Consider the following 22,205-nt stretch of genomic DNA (forward strand, 5'->3'; position numbering starts at 1 on the left):
TTTAATTGCTTATATATAAAATAGTATATTTTAATTTATATATGCAAAATAAATAATTTCTTATATAAATATAATATAAAAATATATGCAATAGAAATTTAATATAAATTAATTAAAATATTTGCTACAATAAAATTAAATAAAAATTTTTAATTTAATAATTTACATTATTAAAAAATCAATATAGACAATTAAAAAAGTGTTACAAATATTTTTTGATAATCTATATATTTATTTAAATATTAAAATTAAAACTAAAACTAAATACAAACATAATTTAAAAAAAAAATAACAAATGGATTAAAATAAAAACGTTCAATAATGGATACAAATGGAAAAAAATGCCGATTCTATTGATATTAAATCATAAGAATATCAATTAGAAATATCCGAAAAATAAACACAAATTACAAGTCTTACCGGTTCAGAAGAATAATAGCCATTTCGTTTTTCTTTCAGAGAATTATTATCATATTTAGGCCCAGGTTTATTAGTATCAGTGGCCTATTTAGACCCCGGTAATTTATCTGGAAATATAGATGCTGGAGTATCAAGTAGATATAGTTTAATTTGGGTACTATTATTAGCTACAATATTAGGATATTTATTCTAAATAAGATCTATGATGATTGGATTGGCTACAAAAAAAGACATGGCAAAATTATGTCGGATATATTATCCTCCAAAAATATCGAAATTTTTATGGGCAATGTTTGAAATTGCAATTATAGGTGCTGATATATAAGAAGTATTAGGAAGTGCATTTGCTTTGAATATTTTGTTCGGAATCAAAGTTTGGGTGGGGGTCTTATTAACTATTTTTGCAGCTTTTTTAATACTATTATTTGCTAAAAAATTAGAAATTTTATTCGGAATTATGATCTCGATTATGGCCATAAGCTTTTTTGTGGAATTCATGGTTGTAAAACCGAATTATTTAGAGCTTTTATAAGGTATATTTATCCCTTCAATCCCTTATGAAAGCTCTTTTGATCCTCTGGTGGGCTTAATAGGGGCTGTTTTAATGCCACATAATTTATTTTTACATTCCTCTTTGGTTATGGATAAGAAAATAGAAAAAAAGAAATTAAAAAGTCTATTTTCTATTTAAAGGCAGAAGCAGGTCTTACACTTGCTTTAACTTTCTTTATTTCGATTACTGTTATTGGAACTTTTGCTTTTTGGTAAGGATCGGAAGATGGCAGTGGAATGGACTTGACTAATGCAGGGGATTTTATATATTAGAAGTTTGGAAGTTTCGCAAAATATATTTGGGGAGTTGGTTTGTTGGCTTCGGGTTCTTCCTCAACTTTAACTGGGACTATTGCTGGATAGTATATAATGAGTGGGTTTATTAAAATTAAAGTTAGTAAATTTAAAAGAGCGTTCTTTACAAGGGCGGTGGCTATTATTCCGAGTGTAATTATTGTGTTTGTGAACTTTTAGGATAATTTTAATAATTATTTGAATATTCTTTAGGCTATTTAGTTGCCGTTTGCCCTTATTCCACTTATTAGATTTTCGGCAAATAAATAAATTATGAATGAGTATGTTATTTCTAAAAATGAATTATTTTTTTTAAGCTCTTCTTCTATTTTAATTGTTATTGTTAATTTTTATTAGTCATTTAAAGATAACTTTTATATGAACTCCTTTTGGAATTATGCGATTTTTGCATTAATGCTTATCTATTTTTCGTTTATGTCTATTGTTTTATTAGTTAAAATTGAAAAAGATGAGGAATAAAATAGCATTATATAATGAAATATGTTTATTATTATTTTTTATTTTTAAAAAAATATTATATGTATAGTAAAAAATAATTCTTTTTATGTCATTGTTTTATAACAAGAAAAATATATATAGAATAGATTTTATTAAATATGAATTATATATTTTATATATATATATATATATATATATATATATATATATATATAAAAAAAAACATTTTTTGACTTTTTTTATATATAAGAAAATATAATAACAAATTATTTTTATGAATTTTAATTTAATTAAATATTTTTAACATTATTTATTTTAAAAAAAAAATTAATATAAAATTATTTATGCAAATAATATAAATAAGAATAAATAATATTTAATTATTAAAAATATGATTATATTTTACAATTTTATTGTTTTTTTTTTTAAAAATCAATTATTTTATATTAAATTAATTTTATTTTACAGATTTTTATGAAATTAATTTAAATCATTATTTTGGAAATCTTAATATTCTATAAAAACTACTTTATAGCCTTCCGTTTGTAAATAGAATAAATTATTTTAGTAATATCCTTATAAAACATTATAAACTCCATCAACAGTCAAATTATTATCTTTTACTTATATAACCACTTATAGTTCAGGGATTATAAAATCTGCATAATATGGGTAAAATAAAACAACATTTTTTTATAAATATTAATATTTTTATAATAAATAATCTTGTGTTGATTTTTTTAATTAAGATTCGTTTATAAAATTATAAAATATATCAGAATTAATTATTTTTCTTAATAAATTTTATTCATTATAAGCATATCTTTAGTTAAGTTGATTTGAATTTTCGATTTCTTATGAAATCTAGTCTTCTAAATAAAATTTTCTATCTTTAATCTTTTATTAGAAAAGCAATATATTATCATATGATTTATCTTTATTATTGATTTTTATATATGCTTATTTATATATTAAAAAAAATACCTATTTCAAGCTTTTAATTTGGTAGTTATTTTATTTTATCTTCAATTTTTTTAATATAGTAGGATGGGTTTTTAATTGATTAATCATCTGTATTAAAGAATTAATGAATATCATTTTAAATTTAATATAAATAAATTTATATTTCATTTGAGAATATTTTTAATATATAATCTATAGTTAATATGCTTTCTAAAATATTCGGAAACATAGAAAATATATAAAAAAATTAATGAAAGCTTTAATTTTCTAGGTAAATTTTTGTATTTATTGTAAATCTAATTTTTTATTTAAAAACTATATTTTACTTAAAAAAAAATAAAAATTACTCATTCTTCTATTAATCCTTAGTATATAAAATATTAAAACTAATAGTTTCTAGTAAAGAGCCTATTTATTAAATAAAATTAAGTTATTTTTTGAATTAGACATATTCATAATTAATAAAATTTTTGAATTCAAAAGATTCTAATTATTATTTCAATTTTAGATAGTATTTTTATTATTCTTAACTTGTAATAATTTATTACTATTTATTATTGTTTTAATTTTTAATATTTTTTAAATTTTCTTAATTATTTTAAATTTATTCCGATTTCAATTTTGTAATAATTTTGCTTACTCTTTTTTAATTAATTTTATCGAATCTTTTATTTTAATTGTCGAAAATTTATAATTTTTCTTTATTTTTATAATTTTCAATTTTAAAATTATTCTTCTGATTTTCTTAAGTTTATATTTGAATTTCATTAAGAAAGTAATCAAATTAAAAATAAATATTTTATTATTTTATAAAAAAAGAAAGCAATTATTATTATTTAAAATTATCTATTTTATTAACTCCTTATTATCTGCTATTTCTTAAAAGTTTATTTTATATAAAGACTTAAACACATCAATTAATAAATGAGCATCTTGATTTTCTTTATTATTAATAAAATATTATTTTAATAATTAATTTAATATGTTTATTAAATTATTTATAATGTAATTCAAAAACAATTTATTTGTGTAGTTAAATCTAGATAATTAAGAAAACATTTTTAATATTAAAAATAAATCCTCCTCTTTATAACTTGTTATTCCGTTAATTATTTAATCAAACAAATCAATTGTATATTTTTTTTCTCTTTTGGTAAATATGAATGATATTGCTGTTAGTTATTTTAACATTAAAATAGTCTATTTTTTTAAAAAAATATTAATATGAATATTAATTGATATTTATTTTTTACAAATTTTTATTATTCTTATTTATTATTTGTTTAAATATTATTTCTTTATATTATTTTTTAGATACTATATTTTTATTTTTTAATAATTTATTTAAAATTTATAATAATTGATACATTTAGGCTGTAATTCTTTTATATTTTTCTGGATAAAATTCCTCAATAAATAAAAATGTAGTAGTGTTTATCAAATCAGATTCTATATTTTGTTTTTTAATTTAGGAATCTATATTTTCGTATTAATTAATAAACTGTATTTATTTAATTAATAAATTATATAAAATAAGTATTGATATTATACCTCTTAAGATATCATATTTAAATATTTTTTTGAAAGATTTTTTTATGTTAGTCCTGAATCATATAACTAATTAATTTTTCTTATTACAGCAATATATCTATTTAATTAAAAAATAGATAGCTTTTAATAAAATTGTTAAATTTATTAATCTTCTTAATTATCATAATATTCAAAAAATTATTCTAATAACTTTTCTGAAACTAAACTATTGCTAATTCCAATCAAAATAATTTAAGCTTGTTAATAATGGGTTAATTCTTAAAAGTTTTAGCATAATTAATTAAAAAGAAATAAAAAAATAAGTTATTAATTTACTTTATTATTTATCAAAAAACTAATTAATTTAATTGCTTGTTAATTTTGTATGTTAAAGTTATTTTATAATAATAATACTTTTAAATTATTAAAATATTCCTTTTAATGAAAATTCATTTTACCTTATGGAATTATATTTACTAATTCATCATCGGATAGACCTTAGAATTTTCTTTATAGTGCAAGTTTAAAAACGAGATCTTAATTTTCAGTTTTTAATGAACGTGAAATGTCTATTTTTTATTGGTATTATTATTCCATTAGAATCTGCCATTTAAATTTGGGTTGTTTTGAGGCTTGTTATGTTTCACAAAAACTATATTTTATTAATTTAGTTAGCATTTTTTTTTATTTTATTTTTTAGGTTTATTTTGTTAAAATTTACATTATATTTAATTTTATATTTAATTTATTTTATTAGCATAAAATAAATATATTTAATTTTATATTAAATACTTAGTAAATTAGATTAGTTCTTAAATTTTTATAATGTATTGACGAAAAAAGTATTTTTTTATTTTTAAATTTAATTTTACTTTCTAATATGGGTTTAAATGTAATATATTCATTTTTAATTTTTTTAATATATATATTTTCATAACTATAAAAAATTATATATTTGTTCTTTTTTGATTTTTTTTAAAGAATATTTAATTATAAAGTTATTTATTTATATATTAGTAAAATAGTCTATAACATTTTAATAAAAAGTTATAAATAAATTATATTTTAAAAAAATGGGAGCAGGATGTACATCAAAACAAGTATATTTTTTAAATAAAAAAGAAAAAGAAATTTATTTATTACATAAAATAAATTTAAAAAGAAAAAACCTAATAAAGATGAACATATAAATTAACCTTAATAGGTATAACAAATTCGAATAAATTAAAACTAATCAAATTAACCAATCAATGCACAATAACAAAATATATAAACTAATATAAACTAATAAATTAACCATCAATAAAATGTAAATTAATAAATTCATTAAGGTTAATAAATTCTTAATCATTAAGGTTAATAAATTATAAATCGTTAAGGTTAATAAATTCTAAATAATTAAGGTTAATAAGTTATAAATAATTAAGGTTAATATAATCCTAATCAATAAATACTATAATAATAAAATATTTAATAAAACATACCATTGAATATTTAAGTAAAAACAAATAAATATTTTATTATATATTTAAATATAATATATTAATTTTTAGCAACAAGGGTCTTTAATAGTTATGTAAAACGATATAATGATATTTAAAAAAAGTTTATAATTTATAATAAATTAATAATAAAATGATTAAATATAAATTAATTTTACTACATTAATTCCTGTAGAAATAACCTTTTATTATGAAGTAGTTTAAAATAAAACTTTTTTTACAGAAATACACTAATCATTTACTAATTTTTCAAAAAAATAAACATTTACCTTTTAAGAAAAATAAATAAATTAAACTTTAATTTCAGAACTTCCTTTTTAAATTTCTAGTTATCCTGTCGAAAAACATATTCTAGCTAACAATTAATGGCCTATAATTATACATTATGTATACTTTTTTTAAAAATAAAATAAAATATATATATATATATTTAATATTTAATAGCAAGCATTAAATGGTTTCGATAATAAATAGATTTTTTGTTATTTAACTATTGAAAAAGAAAGCAATGGCTTTAAACCGAAATTAGTTAAATAAAAAATTCAAGTATTTTTTTTCTTTTTTATAAAAAAATTATTAGAATTTTAATTAATTCATTATTTATTAAATTTAGTTTTTAAATGAAACTTATGAAATTTAAGAAATATATGGAATCGAAAATACTGATTTAGCTCCCAATTAATTTGGTGAAAAGCTAGCATAGTATGTTTTTTTTTTAAAAAAAAAAAGTAATTAACAAATATAAATAAAGTGTTGAAGATTATCAAAAAGAATGCGTTATTTGTTTTACTGATCTAATAGATACAATTATAATGCCTTGTAGGCATATGTGTATATGTATATAATGTGCTAAAGATTTTTAAAAATAAAAAAAGAATAAATTATGTCCTATTTGTAGAAAAGGTTATAATACATTTTATTTATTTAATATTTATTAAATTACCTTTTTTAGAAATTTTGTCATTTTTAAGAATTAAAAAACTAGAAAAATAATAAAAAGAAGTTCAAGAACTAGAAAAACAATAAAAGGAAGTTTAAGAACTAGAAGAATAATAAAAAGAAATTTAAAATGAATAATTAATAGAACTAGATTGATAATTAAATAATATGATTAATAATAATAATTATAGTTATAAAGTTTATAAAAATAAAATATATATATATATAAATATATATGATAAAATACATTTTTTAAATATTTTTTTTTTTTTTTTTTTTTTGAAATAAAAAAAAATATAATTAAATCAATTAGTTTTCAATAATATTTTTTTTAGTTTATATTTTTTTAGAAATTTTATATTTAAGATTACAAATTAGAAATAGTACTTCCAGCATCTTTACTGAATTTATTTAATTAAAGTTATGTTTAATTAAGTCTTTAATTAATATTTTAGGTAGTAGAGAAATTATTATTTTTAAAATCATTACTATCATCTTCAACTTTCAACCCTTTTTTATGATATTTTGGAATCGTTTTTTTACCTGATTATATATCTTTAATTAAATTATCTATATTTTCCATTGATGTATCATCAAAGCCCGATTTATTCTTTTTTTTGCAATATTAAAAAAAAAAGAAGGCTATTAAAACTACTGCAATTACTGGCATTTTAAAGTTTTCTGTAAAACTCCAAGAAGGACTTTAAGAATAAACTTAAAAAACTGAAATTTCTGTATGATTTTAATCTTTTTTTTAAAAAAATATATAAATAAATAATTATTTAAATTTATAAATGTTTTTTTTTTTTTTAACACAATTTACTTTATTCATAATATGCTAATAAACCTAAATTATTACTATGCTTATATACTTAATATTAAAATACTCCTGAAGTGTCTCTATAATCTTTTTAATATTAATTATTTCCTAATCCAGGTAAATAGAAACCTAAATCTAACATAATATCAAGGTTTCTAGATTTAAAATTCGTAACATTTAGTACTTTAGAAATTGGAGTTTCAATATTTTAAACGAAAATGTAATTATGTAAAAACAAAATAGATGTTTTTGATGTATCGATATTTTAACTTTCATTAATATCACCAGAATTAAGTTTTAAGAAGACTTATTTTATTTAAATTTTTGTTTTGTTTTTTTTTTTAAAAAAATACCAGAACATTAACTTTTTTAAGATTTAATTTCATATATTGCTATTTCCATATTTTTTTAAAGTACAAATATATTTTAACTATGCTATCCATCAACTGTGACATATTATATTTCTTCGAAAGTCTTAAATATATTTTAATATTATTATTTTTTATATTTTTATACAGGCTCGCATAATGGGTAAGCTGTTTATAAACTAATTTAATTGAAAAATCCGATTTATTTTTTAGCTTTATTTTTATATAAAATCGAATTTATATTTATTATATTATACATGCATATACAGGAAAAGGATAATGCTTTTAAATATAAATAATAGGGTCTTTACTAAGAGCACTTTTTCCTACAAAAGTTCCATTTTTAAAGTAAACACTTTTTTTTTTTATAGAAAATAATATATAAATATATGTATATATAATTATAAATAAATACTGAATATGTCCTAAATAATCTCCAATTAATACATATTGATTAGTTTTTTAAATATATATTTCAAAAGCTGTATATGTATTTTTAATATTACTATCTTATTATAAGTTAATGATAGAAAATTATAATTAGAATGAGAAATTGTATAAATATTAAACATGCTTTTAATCATTATTTTTTTATTATTTATGATCTTCTTCTTTTTTATAATTTATTGTGGTATTGAATTCTGTAGAATTAAATTATTAATTGTTTTATATTTAAACTTTTGTAGTTTTTATTTCATGAAATTTTATTTAAAAATCATATCCCAGTGTTGCTATTATAAGTTCATCATTTTATTAAAGTAATGAATATTTATAAATCTTTTATTTTAAATAAAAATAAATACTTTATTTTATTATTTATACTTAATGGCCTGTTTATATTTCGTCTAGTTTCTTTCCTGTATTATCGTATAATATTAATAAATTATCTTCTGTAAAACATAACATTCCATAAAGTTAAGAAAAATCATTTGTTGAACTATATGATACATATCCTCTGCTTGATTTTAATTGCATAAATTCTATTTTTAATATCTTATTGTTTTCCTTTTTTTTATTAGTTTTGGTTTAATTTAGATTTTTAGTTTAGGTTTTTTACTTTAATTGTGAATTTATGAGTTATACTATCTTTAAATATTATATAATTATCAATATATTCTTATGGCAAATCTTGTGCTAATGAATATTTTTATAATATCTATTTTTTTATATTAATATTAATATGATATTTTTATATTTAAAATACTTTTTCGTCATAATTGTTTTTCAAATTATTAAAAAATCCTATTTTATCTAACCTTTTTATTTATAAATATTTTAATTCCTTTTCTTTTTAAAATAAATCTTGGTCAAGAAGCCTTAATTATTCAGCTAAATCATTATTTTAATTAATAATTTAATTCATAATAAATTAAAACATTAATAAAAAATAACAAAATTCAATCATTTATTTGTTTAATAATAGATTTTTTAAAATATTTTGGTTTTAAAAATATTGAATATAAAAAAAATATTTTTTTTAAAAAATTAAAGATATTTTAAAAAATATAAAAAAATTTCAAAATCTATATGAATTAAAATAAACCAGAACAGAATAAATAATATATATATACAAATATATATATATATATATATATATATATAAATATAATTCAATTAGTAACACGCGACATGTTACTTAGTCCTGCACCATAACAAGAAAATATCATATGTTGTATATTATATAAGCTTAAGTCAAACTCTTCTTTATTTTCTTAATTAGAATTACTCTAATTATCTTAAATATCCATATTATCTTCATTTTAATTTTCACCATTTTATTCTTTTTCATTTTCTTCTTCTTCTTCTTCTTCTAATTCTTTGTTTTAAGTATCTTCCGGTAATATTTTAAAAGTTACTCCAAAAAATTCTCTAATAATCCTTAGATTTTCAACTGTAAAAGGTGTAATTCTTCCTAATCTAATACTGCTAATTTTCTTTTCACTTAAACTCATTAAAGTTAGGAACATAGACTAAGAATTACTATCTACAAAGCCACAATATAGTATTTCGTCAAGAAGACTTAAAGCGGCTTCTTTTCCAATTTTTTCGGCTAGATTTTATTCTGGGCTTCCATTTTCAATTGAGCATTAATCAATACTTATTAGTTGCCCGTTATTATATTCTGCTACTAAAGAAACTGAGTATCCTGGAGATGTTTTTTATTTTTCTTGATTATTTCCTTTTTAGAAATCGGAATAAATCCAAACATCAGGAAGGTAATCATTTAGTATTTCTCGAGAAGAACTTATTATACGATTTAATATTGAGGGATTTATTTAAGCACCTGCACATATGCCTCTTATTCTTTTTATTTTTCCGCGTTCTTTTAGGTTTATGGCCTTTAAATGCCTCACTATGGGGCATTTGAATAATATTTCACCTTATCCTTCTGGTTTGTAACCTCTTTTTAATACTTTTACAAGTAACTCACCTTCTATGCCGAATTTCTTTATTTAAGGTAATATTGAGTTTGAAAACATGTCAACTGATATGTCTTGAGTGTCGTTAGTTATTCCTTTTAATTTTGCATTTAATCTGTTTTTGCCGAAAAGGGCTAATATTAATAAAGGGTATAAAAAGTATGATATATTTCGCTCGTTTCCACAGTCATATTCGAATTGATTTGAATCATTATTTGTTATTATTCCAGGGTAATATTTTATTGTAGAACCGTTTTTGCTTATTAAAAATTTGGCTCCAGTTGATATAAGTTCTACTAGTCGTAAAAATTTTAATTCAGAAGAGGATAGACCACCTTCGAATGCTTTATAATTTTCAATTACTACTGGACGCTCAGATAATGTTGAACATATTATTATTTAACGAATATTTGTTGGATTGTTTAATTTTAACATTCTTTGTTTTTATACTTTTTAATTATTAATTTAATTTTAGTTTTTATAAATAATTTAAATATTTTTATATATATATATGTGTGTTTTTTTTTATTATTAAATTTTTTAGTTTTAATATACTTTTATTTGATTTAGTAAAAAAATTTACCATTATTTTTATAAATTACTATGTTTAATATGTTAGTGTAATTGACAAACATTTTATTTTTAGTTTATATTTTTATTTTCTATTTTAAGAAAAAAAAAAAAAAACATATAAAATAAAAAACTTTAGTAAAAATAAAATATAATACTTTAAATTTTTATTTTTTTTTTAAAAAAAAAATAATTTATATTTTTATGAACATTAATAACTTTTTATTTAATGTTGTTAAAAATGTATAAACACATAATAGAATTTTAGAAGAAAACTAAATGTGGAACTAAAAAGTTAAAAAAGAAAGTAATTTATTATATAGTTTTAATTGTTTAGTTCAATAACTGTTTTTTTTTTTTAGGTTTGTAAAATAATAAAATAGTTGATTAGAAAAAGTTTTTTAAATATTTTGAAAGATCTATAAAATAAAATTATATTAAATTATTTATTTATTTATTATTTTAAGCGATTATTTGAGCAAAATAAAAAAATATAATAATTTAGATGAGTGCAATAGTAATAGTTATAATAATAATAAAGATATAAAGCATAAAGAAAAAAAATTGAATGATAAAAAAATAAAAAAAAATAAAAAAAAAGACAATCATAAATAAAAGAAGGATAAAAAAAAAAGAAAGAGAAATGATTATATTATATATTTTATTATATTTAAAAAAATAAATAAAATTAATGTTTTTAATAGAATTCAAACTTTTAATATAAGATTTTTATTTAATTTTTTTATTCAAATTATTATAAATAATCAATCTGTAAAGTTAAAAAGTTAAATAAATTATATTAATTAGAATATTATATAAAAATTTTTTAAGAAAATAAAATAAAATATATATTTTTAATAATATATAAAATATAACTTTTATTATATTTATAAATCAAAAATAATTTTTAATATTAAATTTTATAAATATTTTTTCACTATTTTTTTTTATTTTAAAAATATATAATTAATTCTTTATTTTTTTTCTCAATAAAAAAAAAAATACAAATAAAAATTTAAATATTATTTATATATTAAAAAAATATTCTTACTATTAGTGAAATTGCTAAATAAAATATTTTATTTAATTTTTATGTAAATAAATTTAATTTTTTTTTTTTTTTTAATTATCGAATAAATTTTTATTAAAAAAAAAATATTTCTATTTTATTAAAAAAGTTAAAAGAAATGAATGATTAATAAGATTTTTATAAGTTATATAATGAATAATAATAGAAATATGAAAAATTATAAAAAGAGTTTTAAAGTTATAAAAGTAAATCTATTTATTTTATATAAAATATATTTTATAAAATTAATAAAGTAACAAGTGAAGAAGTGTAAAATGAATTGGAAAAAGAAATAAATTATTTGGATGAATCAAATGCTAAATTATTAGAACAAATAGAAGACTATTAATAAAAAATAAAAAACAATAAAGTAATATTATATATACTAAATATAAAAATAATTATATTTTTTAATTTATATTTTAAAAATATAATTTTTTTATTTTATTTTTTAAATAATTTTAGTTATAAAATGATGACTATATAAATAAATTAGAAAAAGAATTAGAAAGATATAAAAAAGATATAAATGAAAGTTAAGAAAAATGTATATATTTATAAAAAAAAACTATTGAACTTGAAAATGAAAATGATATTTTAACACAATAAAATAGGTTTTTTATTTTATTATTTTTTTAAAAAATAAAATAAAAATATATTTACTATAAAAATAAAATATATTAAATTTAAATAAACAACAAATAAATCACCATATATATTAAAATTAATAGAAATTTTGAATCTATTGTTAATGATTTAGAAGTAAAAATCGATTTATATTTAGAAGAATTAGCAATGGTATAAACTGAATTAGAAGTAAATAAAAATAATTCTTAAGAACACATTGAAAGATTAAAATAAAAATTATCAGGTTATTTATATATATATATATTTTAAGAAATCAATTATTTAAATATAAATTCATTTTTTAGAAGCTGAACAAGATTTGTTTGCTTTTTAAATTAAACATTAAAAAAAAAGCGAAAGTTAAGATTATAATGATAATTTAAATATAATTTCTTTAAATAAAACTTATTCTAATTAAGGAAAAAGAGTTTCAATTTAATAAAGACTTAAAAATTGCAATAATAATATATAATAATTAAGATTAAATAATTAAGGATTTAAAAAATCAATTTGTTTAGTAAAAGATATTATTGCTGATTTAGATAATAAAATGAATGAGATTAATGATTTTAGATAATAAAAAATAATATTTTATTAATAAAATAATAATGGAAATATACCTAATAATAATAAATTAACTAACTGTAATAAAGAAGAATTAAATCCAATTTTTTAGAAGATATGAAAATTTTTAATATAATAAATACTTTTATATAATTAATTTAAAAATATTGTTTTAATTTTAATAATGAACATTAGAAATAAAATAATGTTGATATAAAATATTAAATATATTAATATACAAATATATATATATATATATATTTAATATATATATTTATATAAATTTATATGTATTTTAATATTTTTTTATATATATATCTAAATATTTTTTTTTATTTTTATATTTATATATTTGTTTCTTTTATTTTTTTCTTTTTTTTTTTTTTAATTTTAAATTAATATTTTAAAAATATATTTATAAAATACTAATAGTTTTAATAATAAAAAACAATATTTATTATATTTTTTAAAGTTATATTTAAATTTCAGTGAGCAAGTTAAATAATAAAATTAAATAAAGAAATAATTTATTTTCCTTAAGCTTATTTTTAAAGTTAATAATATTCTTTAAAAATAAGATAAACTTAATCTGTATATTTATCTTTTAGAATTTCGTAAATTTCATTTGTTCTAAATTCCTAATCTTTATCATTATAAGTACAAAAAATCATATCTCTTTAACTCAGCGAAGCACAAATCCATTAAATCATAAATTTTAATTCTTTATCTCCTTTAAAATATCCACATCCCCAATTTCCAGTAACGATACTTTTTTTTTAGTTTGCAAAATTGTTTTATTCTTCGATTTTGATTCCTTCGAATCCAGCTAAAGCTTTAATTATTTCTCTATTTCTAAAAAATTCATTATATTATAGATTAATTTATTCTTGTTAAAAATGTATGGCATCAATTGCTACTAAAACAGTATCAATAATGTTTTTTTCTCCTTAAATTACATTATATTTTTCAGTAAAATCCCCATTAAATTGGAATGATTTTCCATATCCTTTATATTAAGAAAATTATTCAGCTCCATAAATTATAGCAGCTTCATTATCTTCTAGTTTTTCGAAAAAAATCATTGAAACAATGCATTCTGGGAATGTAATAAATCTTATTTCTTCTTATATTAGTCCTGATGATAAAACTCCTCCTCCTAAAAAGGGATTGGCGAAATCTACGTGTATATGTTCTTTAAAATGTTCAATTGGTAATTGGGATTATATGTGGACTTTTTTCATTGGTTTTTTTTTGAGAAAATCTTAGATTTTTTCTTAAGGAAGATTTAGCTGTTTTCTTTCAAAATAAAGGAAAAGATTCGGATTTATTTTATTTTGTTAAAATTTAGAAAAATAATGGAAAATACATTTAAGTTTTTCCTTTTTTAAATTATTTATATCCTCGTTTGTGGTCTTCATGTATAATTTACTGAATGTAAATTCCGGATGAAAGTTTTCGTCAAATATCTATTTATGTAGAGTGCAAAAAAACATATTTGAAAGGATATTTAGAACTTAGTTTTTTGATATTTATATTTTACTTTGGGTATATTTTAATAATAGATTAATTGAAACTGTCCCTAATGTAGTTTCGATTTCTAGAGCTTTTTTGGCTATAAAAGGAAAAAGTTGAGTTTCTAAATAATACTGATTTTCTTTAGGTTGACTATGGAAATATTCCTGTAAAATCTGTGTATTGAAATTCTTCTTTTATTTTAAGTAATGGAGAGATAAAAATTCGACTATTACTTATATTAAACTGTTGATTGAAATTCGACCTTCTTTTAACAAAATAGTTAATCTTGATTGGACTGTGTTCCATATGTAGGGAATTTAGCATGAAAAAATATAAAAATATTGCTTGGGTTTTGTATCTATTGATGTGCCTATTATGAACGCATTTTCTTCTTCCTAATCATCTTAGTCTTCGTGTTTTTGCTTTTCTTAATAGGTTTATTCAATATCATTTTCTAATTTTCGCTGTTTTATGTAATTTTCGTATTTGTTTTGTTCGAATTATAATTAGGACTTTTTAGTACTGTTACTAAGAAACTAAGTTATTTATTATTACATTTTTTTTTATTTTTATTTTTTTGATATTTTAATTATTTATTATTATTTTTTTTTAAGTTTTTTTATTTTTTTATGCTTGCGCTTGCAAAAAGATTTGCAGATAATAATAATTTTTAAATTTTTAAGAAAGTTTTTTTTATTGATAATTTATTCTAATTTTTAATAAGTGAGAAAATAGCATTATTTTAAAATAAAAATTAACAAAATATATATTTGAAAATTTTAATTTATAGAATATATAATTTATTTTAAAAATAACTATCTTAAATAAATAAACGATTAGTACAATAAAAAGCAAATATTTAAAATATAAACAATATTAAGGAATGCATATGAATGAAAATATATAATATTTATTATTTTAAGAACAAAAACAATCCAAAAAAAAAATAAAAAATTATTGAATTATCAAAATATTAAAAATAAAATTAAAAAAAAATAACAATAATAAATAATACAAAAAAATCATATACAAAAAAATCGAAAAAAAAAAATCAAAATCAAAAAAAAAAATCAAAAAAAAAAATGATAGAAAAAATCTAAATGTTTGGAGACACTCCACTTTGCCGTTTTGGTCATACAATGACCTACATGAACCAGAAAACAATAATTTTATTTGGAGGAGCAACAGGGGATACAGGAAAATATAATATAACAGGTGATGTTTATTAATGCGATATAATACTCAAATAATGGAAACGTATAAATCCTTAGGGAGTTCCTCCATAAAATCGAGCCGCGCACGCAGCTGCGGCAATAGATAATAATAATAAAATGGTGATATTTGGGGGTGCAATTGGCGGTTTATTGTTTTTTTTTTAATTATATATGTAAAAAAAAAAACTAAAAAAGGTGGAGGAATGGCAGATGATAATTTATATTTATTAGATTTATCTTAAGGGTAGGATAAAGAATAATGGATAACAATTCCTGTATATGGAAGTACTCCTGGTAGAAGATACGGACATACAATGATTTTTGTAAAACCTTTTATTGTAGTATATGGGGGAAATACCGGAACAGAATCTGTAAGTGATGCTTGGGTTTTAAATATTGAAAAAGCGCCCTATAGTTGGCAAAAATTAGATTGTTAAGGGGATAGTCCTGTTGTACGAGTTTATCATTCAGCTGCTTTATGTAGTTCAGGAGCAGCGAATGGCATGATGGTAGTTTTTGGGGGAAGAACATAAGATTAATCTGCTTTGAATGATAGTTGGGGTTTAAGAAAACATAGGGATGGGAGATGGGATTGGGTAAAAGCTCCTTATAAGATAAATTCTGAATTACCTATACATAGATATTAAGTTATTTTTTTTTTTTGATTATTATTCTTTTTTGTTAATTTTTTTAGCATAGTACTATTTTTAAGGAGCTTTGATGCTAGTTGTAGGGGGAAGAAGTAATTTAATTAATGATAATATACCTTTGGAAATATATGATACGGAAACTAGTGATTGGTATAAGTTTTCGTCTATTTAAAGGTTTAGACATTGCATTTGGATTATATAAAATAACTTATTTATTCATGGAGGATTTGAGTCATAATAACCGAATGTTCCCACAGACAGTATTCTTAAATTTGATTTGTAGAAATTAGTGTTAAATTATCCTAATTTATATAAATAAATATTAAGATTTTGTGATAAGGATGAAATTAATAGTATGGAGTAATAGTATAATATCTAAAGGTAATAATAACAAATTTAAACAAAAATTCCTTTTGATGATAAAGATGGGAGTATTCAAATGTAATAGGTTAAAAATAATAACTAGAATCTTTATAATTAAAAGGTTATTAGATTAGCTTAAGAAGCAGTCGTGGGAGTTGCTTATGATCCTAATAGTGAGACGGATAATTTAACAAAGAAAGTTTCTATTTAAAAATTATAAAAATAAGGAATTAAATTAAGTATTTTTAATTATATATATATATATATATATATATATATATATTTATTTATCATTTAAATTAAACATTTAGATGCTAATTCAAGATACGGAACTGATATTTAGGGAATTGCAAGTAAAAAATTATATTACGAATCAATTTATTAAATATTTTTGGATAATTTACTTTTACCAAATTAATATGAGAATTCTACTCAAAAAGATTATCTTTCTTATATAAAAAAAGAGAATATAATAAAACTATGCGATGAAGTATAAAAAATATTCGAAAAAGAACCTATGGTATTACGTTTGAGATGTCCAATTAAAATTTTTGGCAACTTAAATGGATAATACGAAGATTTAATGAGATTTTTTAATCATTTCGGATCACCTTGTGATAATTAATAGAATGATGAAGATATTGATTTTAATGATTATTTATTTTTGGGAAATTATTTGGGAAGAGGTACGATGTAAATAGAGACAATTTTATTATTATTTGCTTTAAAATTAAAATATTTTGATTAAATATTTATGTTAAGGGGAAATATGGAAGATAAGAAAATTAATAAAGCAACTGGATTTGCAGATGAATGTGCATTGAAATTTTAAGAAGATTAGAATGATCCATATTCGGTATTTTAAAGAATTAATAAAGTGTTCGAATATATGCCTATAGCATGTGTTTTAGAAGATTCGATTTTCTGTGTACATAGTGGAATAGGTAGTACATTGAGAATTATTGATGAAATAGAAGGGATACCACGTCCTTTTGAAATTATTTAGGACCCAAAGACTTATTAGCATAAAATTGCTTTGGAATTATTATGGAGTGACCCTAATTTAGATGAGAATGTGGTAGAAAATATTCCGAATAATGAACATGATATTTTTAATACAAAAAATGTTATAAGATTTGGATAAGGGAGAATTCGAAAATTCATGTAGGATAATGGAGTCTGTATGATTATTAGAAGCAATGAACCAGTTATGAAAGGGATTTAAAAAAGTAATAATAATGTAATTACGCTTTTTTCAAATACTAATTATGCGGGTAAATTTTAAAATAATGCGGCTATATTGTAAATTGGAAAACAAAGAAAAATTTAACCTAAATTAATTTAGTGTAATATTAATTTTAATAGTAGCTAAGCGTGGTTTGATCTGGAGTTAATGCTTGAGTAAAAAAATTAAATGAAATATAATTTGGTTGATTAGGAAGAAGTTATTATTAGAAAAAAACAGGCTACTCCACCTAGAGATATTAATTAGTGAAAAATTTTTGTATTATTATTTGTTTTTTTTGTTTTTAATATTTTGGGTTTTTTCTTTTTATTGTTAATAAATATTTTTTTTTTTATTTTTTTAATACGTTTTTAATGTTTTTTTTTTATTTTATATTTTTTTATTGTATTTATCAATAACTATTATATGTTATTTAAAATTAAAATTTTGATACTTTTATATTGATCCACATGTTTTTATATTTTGAAAGTAACTTATAAATTAATATTATTTGAAACAAAAAAAAAAATGTTTTTTTATTTCTTAAATAAAATACAAAAATACAATAAAAATTATATCTTAGATAAATTAAATATTTTAATAAAAAATAATTTAGGAGGAAAAAATAAAATAAAATAAGTAAATAAAAAAATCAAATTAAATGGATTCTAAATAATTACCTCAAGTTCCAATTAACTTAAAGTAATTCAATTCTAAAAAGGCTAAATGGAACTATTACTAAGACTAATAAAATGAAGAAAACGAGAACAATAACAAAAAGGAAGACTTAGAATATGAAGACCCTCAAAACAATAGAACATGCCATAGGATAAGTACTAAGACAAGAATGTTCGAAAAAATCGAATAAATAGCTTAAGAAATATTTACGAAATAACAATCTGAACCAAAGGCAAGAATTACAATTGTAACTTTAGGAAAGGCTGTATTGAATGCTATCATAATAAAGAATATAATAATGAATAAGATCGAGAACTTGAACTGTATAATTGCTTTTAAAAACGAAGTAATTACATAAAAATATTTACCTAAAATTGAAGGATTGAAAGAGGTTACAGAATAAAAGAATGTAGGTAAAATGTATGTAACTTTTACTTTCGAAAACAGTGAAGATGTGAAGAATAAGCCAGGCTTCCATGCTAGTATTTAAAGTGAAGGAAAATACAGCAACTATTAAGCATTTAAAGAATAATAGGAAAAAATGAAAAAAGAAAGAACTTCTAAGAAAAGATAATGGTAAGATAATAAATAAGAAAGATAATCTAAAGGAAGAAATTATGGAGGTAATTCAAGTTAATAACAATAATAAGATAATAGAGGTTAATAATAAGTTTAAAAAGATAGATAGAGTAAAGGAAGAAACTTCTAAAATAATGACAGAAATGATAATAATAGAAATAATAATGAAAGATATAATAATAATGATAGAGGTGGTCACATATAAAGAAGTCAATATGATATACGTGGAAGATATTATAAAAAAAGAAATGACAATGAAAGAACTTATAATCCTAACAGTAATAGAGATAGAGATGATTACAATAGAGGATATCATCAAAGGGATGATTACAGGAATGATAATTAATATCATAGAGATGATTAATAACATCATAGAGGTGATTAATAATAATATCATAGAGGAGATTAATAATAATATCATAGAGGGGATTAATAACATCACAGAGGTGAATAATAGTAACATAGAAATGATAATTATCATAGAGATGATTAATAGCATCATAGAGAAAGTAGAGATTAATAAAAATATTAATAATAAGGTTAGGGAAGAGGAAATAATTAATAATATAATAATAACAACTAAAATAATTAGAATTACAATACTAAAGGTAATGAGGAAAGAAGAGAATATAAAGGTGGTTAACATAAGTCTAGAGGTGCTTAAAGAAGAAATTGATATTTTTTTTATAAAAATGATAATTTTTTATTAAATATTAAAAATAAAATTATTTTTAAAATACGAAAAATCAATATATTATTAGATATTTTTATTTTTTATTTTTTATTTTTTTAATGATTTGTAAATCTGATTTTTCAATATTAAAATATTAAAAATTTTAATTTAGGTTATTAATAATTTTAAATATTTATTCCTTGAAATTAATTAATTAATGATAATTATTTAAATAATAAAGAAATATTAATATATAAAATAAATATAAATATATATAATAATAAATAAATTTAAACATTTATATAAACTATATATGTATAATAATTTTTATATATAAAAGAAGAAAAATTATTATAAAATAAATAAAATTATACATTATTATAATTATTAATAATGAAATATAAAATAAATATATACTTACAAGATTATTTAAACATTTTAACAAAATAAAAAATCAACAAAAATAAAATAAAGAAAAGAAATAATAATTAATTAATAAAAATAAAAACCAAAAAAATAAGTAAAAAAATGCATGGTCATATAAAAAATAACGGATAAAATAGTTAAATAGTATACAGTTATCCATTATAATAAAAGCTGATATAACCATAATAGCCTAAAACAATAGTATAATTTTCGCGCACATTAAGTTATAATGATATAAAATTAATATAATAAGTATCAAATTCATCAAGAGATAAAGTGTAATTATTAGGTAATTGCGCAGGAGGAAGTTATGCAGAAGAAGGAATAATAAGTTCTTAAATTAATAAACAAATAACACATTTAGAACCAATAATGATAGGGGATATAAATATAAATAATTCATTGAGAGATCAAAGACCATATAATAATAGCAGCAAAAGTCCTTATAATAATGGTATGTAAAGCAATTCTTCTCCAAGTAATTCTTCAACTGATTCTTCTGTGATATTTTCTTATATAAGTTAGGGATAAAGAAATAGATTGTAGGAATATTTTGAAAATACTCGATAGGATATAACCAGAATATAATAATAAGAAAATAAAAATAATTTAATTATTGTAGCAGTTTAGAATGGGTAATTAGAAATAATTTATTAATTAGTAGAATTCGCATCCAATTATTTTAAAAAACAGGAAAAATTAACAGAAAATTAAATAGAAAATAATATTAAAAATTGGATAAATTAATAAAATAATTGTGGTTATTCTGCTATTAGTTATGCTTGCTATATTGGTAATATACAAATTTTGAAATATTTGCATTAATTAGGAGCTGATTTGACAACTGTGAATAATGAAGGACAGTCATGCTTGCATATAACGGCTTAGAGTGATAAGATTTAATCTTTAGTTTTTTTAATTAAAAATAATGTCCAATTAAACGTAAAAGATTATAAATTATCCACAGCTCTTCATTGGGCTAGTTATTTGGGATTCGACTAAACTGTTCATTATTTACTTGCATGGAAAGCTGATGTTAATGTAGTCGATTCGGAAGGGATGACACCATTAATTTTGAGTGCTATAAATGGAAATATGAGAAGTGTGAGATTATTATTATTTGCTGGAGCAGATAAAAATATGAAAGACTTTAAAGGAAAAACAGCACTAGATTATGTATTAGAAGAGGAAAATTATAATGAGGAAATTGCAGAAATTTTAAAGAGAAATAATGGGGTTTTTGAATGTTTTAATATAAGACCAGTTTTTAAACCTACAGGGAAAAATGTTAAATAAGTAGTATATTTTTTAGTGATGTATTTTTACTCATAAATAGCTTTTTTAATTTTTAATTATGATTTGGTTTTGAGTGAAAAAAAAGATTATTTTTTTGGAATTTTAGGAATTTTGTTTGTTTTTACCTTTTCTTCATTTGTTATTTGCTGGAATATTAATCCGGGATATATTCAGAAACCTAGTGAGAAGGATAAAATTAATTAGTTATATGTACTTGTGTAGAAATATGAGCCCTATGATGTCTGTCCAATTTGTTGTATCAAAAAAATTACGAGAAGTAGACATTGCGAAGTGTGTAAATAATGCGTTTCCGTTTATGATCATCATTGTCCATGGATAAATAATTGCGTAGGGTGTGGAAATCATGGTTTTTTTTTAGTTTTTATTATTTTTATTTGGTTAAGTATTATTTTTGTTTTGACTTTAAATGGATTATTTATTTGGAAAGAAAATGTGAGCAATTTTTTAATTGTTTTTTTTGAATATAAT

At 19.0% G+C, this 22,205-nt stretch overlaps 6 protein-coding genes across 6 annotated transcripts, besides 35 other annotated features; 4 read left to right on the top strand and 2 right to left on the bottom strand. All coding sequences in view use genetic code 6, as the record gives it.

Moving 5' to 3' along the window:
* Window positions 1-295: 295 nt before the first annotated feature.
* On the top strand, window positions 296-1,219 carry IMG5_202610 (Nramp family mn2+ fe2+ transporter, putative; the record flags this gene model as incomplete). Its single annotated transcript, XM_004023858.1, has 1 exon — window positions 296-1,219. The coding sequence occupies one exon, from the start codon at window positions 296-298 to the stop codon at window positions 1,217-1,219; it is 924 nt and encodes a 307-aa protein (XP_004023907.1).
* A 670-nt stretch (window positions 1,220-1,889) lies between these two features.
* Window positions 1,890-1,940: a microsatellite.
* A 1,298-nt stretch (window positions 1,941-3,238) lies between these two features.
* Window positions 3,239-3,294: a microsatellite.
* Window positions 3,295-3,948: 654 nt separating this feature from the next.
* Window positions 3,949-4,001: a microsatellite.
* Window positions 3,962-4,017: a microsatellite.
* Window positions 3,992-4,034: a microsatellite.
* A 906-nt stretch (window positions 4,035-4,940) lies between these two features.
* Window positions 4,941-4,965: a microsatellite.
* A 563-nt stretch (window positions 4,966-5,528) lies between these two features.
* Window positions 5,529-5,652: a microsatellite.
* Window positions 5,529-5,661: a microsatellite.
* Window positions 5,662-6,699: 1,038 nt separating this feature from the next.
* Window positions 6,700-6,788: a microsatellite.
* A 2,534-nt stretch (window positions 6,789-9,322) lies between these two features.
* Window positions 9,323-9,369: a microsatellite.
* A 30-nt stretch (window positions 9,370-9,399) lies between these two features.
* Window positions 9,400-9,455: a microsatellite.
* Window positions 9,407-9,455: a microsatellite.
* Window positions 9,456-9,457: 2 nt separating this feature from the next.
* IMG5_202620 (RNA 3-terminal phosphate cyclase family protein, putative) lies at window positions 9,458-10,702 on the bottom strand (the record flags this gene model as incomplete). The annotated part of the gene is made up of 1 exon (XM_004023859.1): window positions 9,458-10,702. The coding sequence occupies one exon, from the start codon at window positions 10,700-10,702 to the stop codon at window positions 9,458-9,460; it is 1,245 nt and encodes a 414-aa protein (XP_004023908.1).
* A 339-nt stretch (window positions 10,703-11,041) lies between these two features.
* IMG5_202630 (hypothetical protein) lies at window positions 11,042-12,908 on the top strand (the record flags this gene model as incomplete). The annotated part of the gene is made up of 5 exons (XM_004023860.1): window positions 11,042-11,144; window positions 12,161-12,276; window positions 12,372-12,520; window positions 12,638-12,722; window positions 12,888-12,908. The coding sequence occupies 5 exons, from the start codon at window positions 11,042-11,044 to the stop codon at window positions 12,906-12,908; spliced, it is 474 nt and encodes a 157-aa protein (XP_004023909.1).
* Window positions 11,411-11,437: a microsatellite.
* Window positions 12,299-12,362: a microsatellite.
* Window positions 12,551-12,597: a microsatellite.
* A 186-nt stretch (window positions 12,909-13,094) lies between the features above and the next one.
* Window positions 13,095-13,144: a microsatellite.
* Window positions 13,135-13,175: a microsatellite.
* Window positions 13,176-13,338: 163 nt separating this feature from the next.
* Window positions 13,339-13,378: a microsatellite.
* Window positions 13,340-13,449: a microsatellite.
* Window positions 13,399-13,451: a microsatellite.
* Window positions 13,423-13,489: a microsatellite.
* Window positions 13,490-13,582: 93 nt separating this feature from the next.
* On the bottom strand, window positions 13,583-14,338 carry IMG5_202640 (poly adp-ribose glycohydrolase, putative; the record flags this gene model as incomplete). The annotated part of the gene is made up of 1 exon (XM_004023861.1): window positions 13,583-14,338. The coding sequence occupies one exon, from the start codon at window positions 14,336-14,338 to the stop codon at window positions 13,583-13,585; it is 756 nt and encodes a 251-aa protein (XP_004023910.1).
* Window positions 14,339-15,168: 830 nt separating this feature from the next.
* Window positions 15,169-15,241: a microsatellite.
* Window positions 15,242-15,599: 358 nt separating this feature from the next.
* Window positions 15,600-15,650: a microsatellite.
* Window positions 15,646-15,688: a microsatellite.
* Window positions 15,653-15,695: a microsatellite.
* Window positions 15,656-15,696: a microsatellite.
* Window positions 15,666-15,696: a microsatellite.
* On the top strand, window positions 15,695-18,334 carry IMG5_202650 (ser thr protein phosphatase family protein, putative; the record flags this gene model as incomplete). The annotated part of the gene is made up of 4 exons (XM_004023862.1): window positions 15,695-15,971; window positions 16,022-16,473; window positions 16,961-17,078; window positions 17,151-18,334. The coding sequence occupies 4 exons, from the start codon at window positions 15,695-15,697 to the stop codon at window positions 18,332-18,334; spliced, it is 2,031 nt and encodes a 676-aa protein (XP_004023911.1).
* Window positions 17,090-17,122: a microsatellite.
* A 348-nt stretch (window positions 18,335-18,682) lies between the features above and the next one.
* Window positions 18,683-20,142, top strand: IMG5_202660 (hypothetical protein). The gene has a single exon (XM_004023863.1). The coding sequence runs from the start codon at window positions 18,726-18,728 to the stop codon at window positions 19,995-19,997; it is 1,272 nt and encodes a 423-aa protein (XP_004023912.1). The 5' UTR covers window positions 18,683-18,725; the 3' UTR covers window positions 19,998-20,142.
* Window positions 19,461-19,505: a microsatellite.
* Window positions 19,660-19,757: a microsatellite.
* Window positions 19,665-19,828: a microsatellite.
* Window positions 20,086-20,111: a microsatellite.
* Window positions 20,143-20,223: 81 nt separating the features above from the next.
* Window positions 20,224-20,275: a microsatellite.
* Window positions 20,238-20,289: a microsatellite.
* Window positions 20,290-20,321: 32 nt separating this feature from the next.
* Window positions 20,322-20,367: a microsatellite.
* Window positions 20,368-22,205: the final 1,838 nt, after the last annotated feature.

Source organism: Ichthyophthirius multifiliis (assembly GCF_000220395.1).
Source record: "Ichthyophthirius multifiliis unplaced genomic scaffold scaff_1120509251429, whole genome shotgun sequence".
NCBI classification, from domain to species: Eukaryota; Ciliophora; class Oligohymenophorea; order Hymenostomatida; genus Ichthyophthirius; species Ichthyophthirius multifiliis.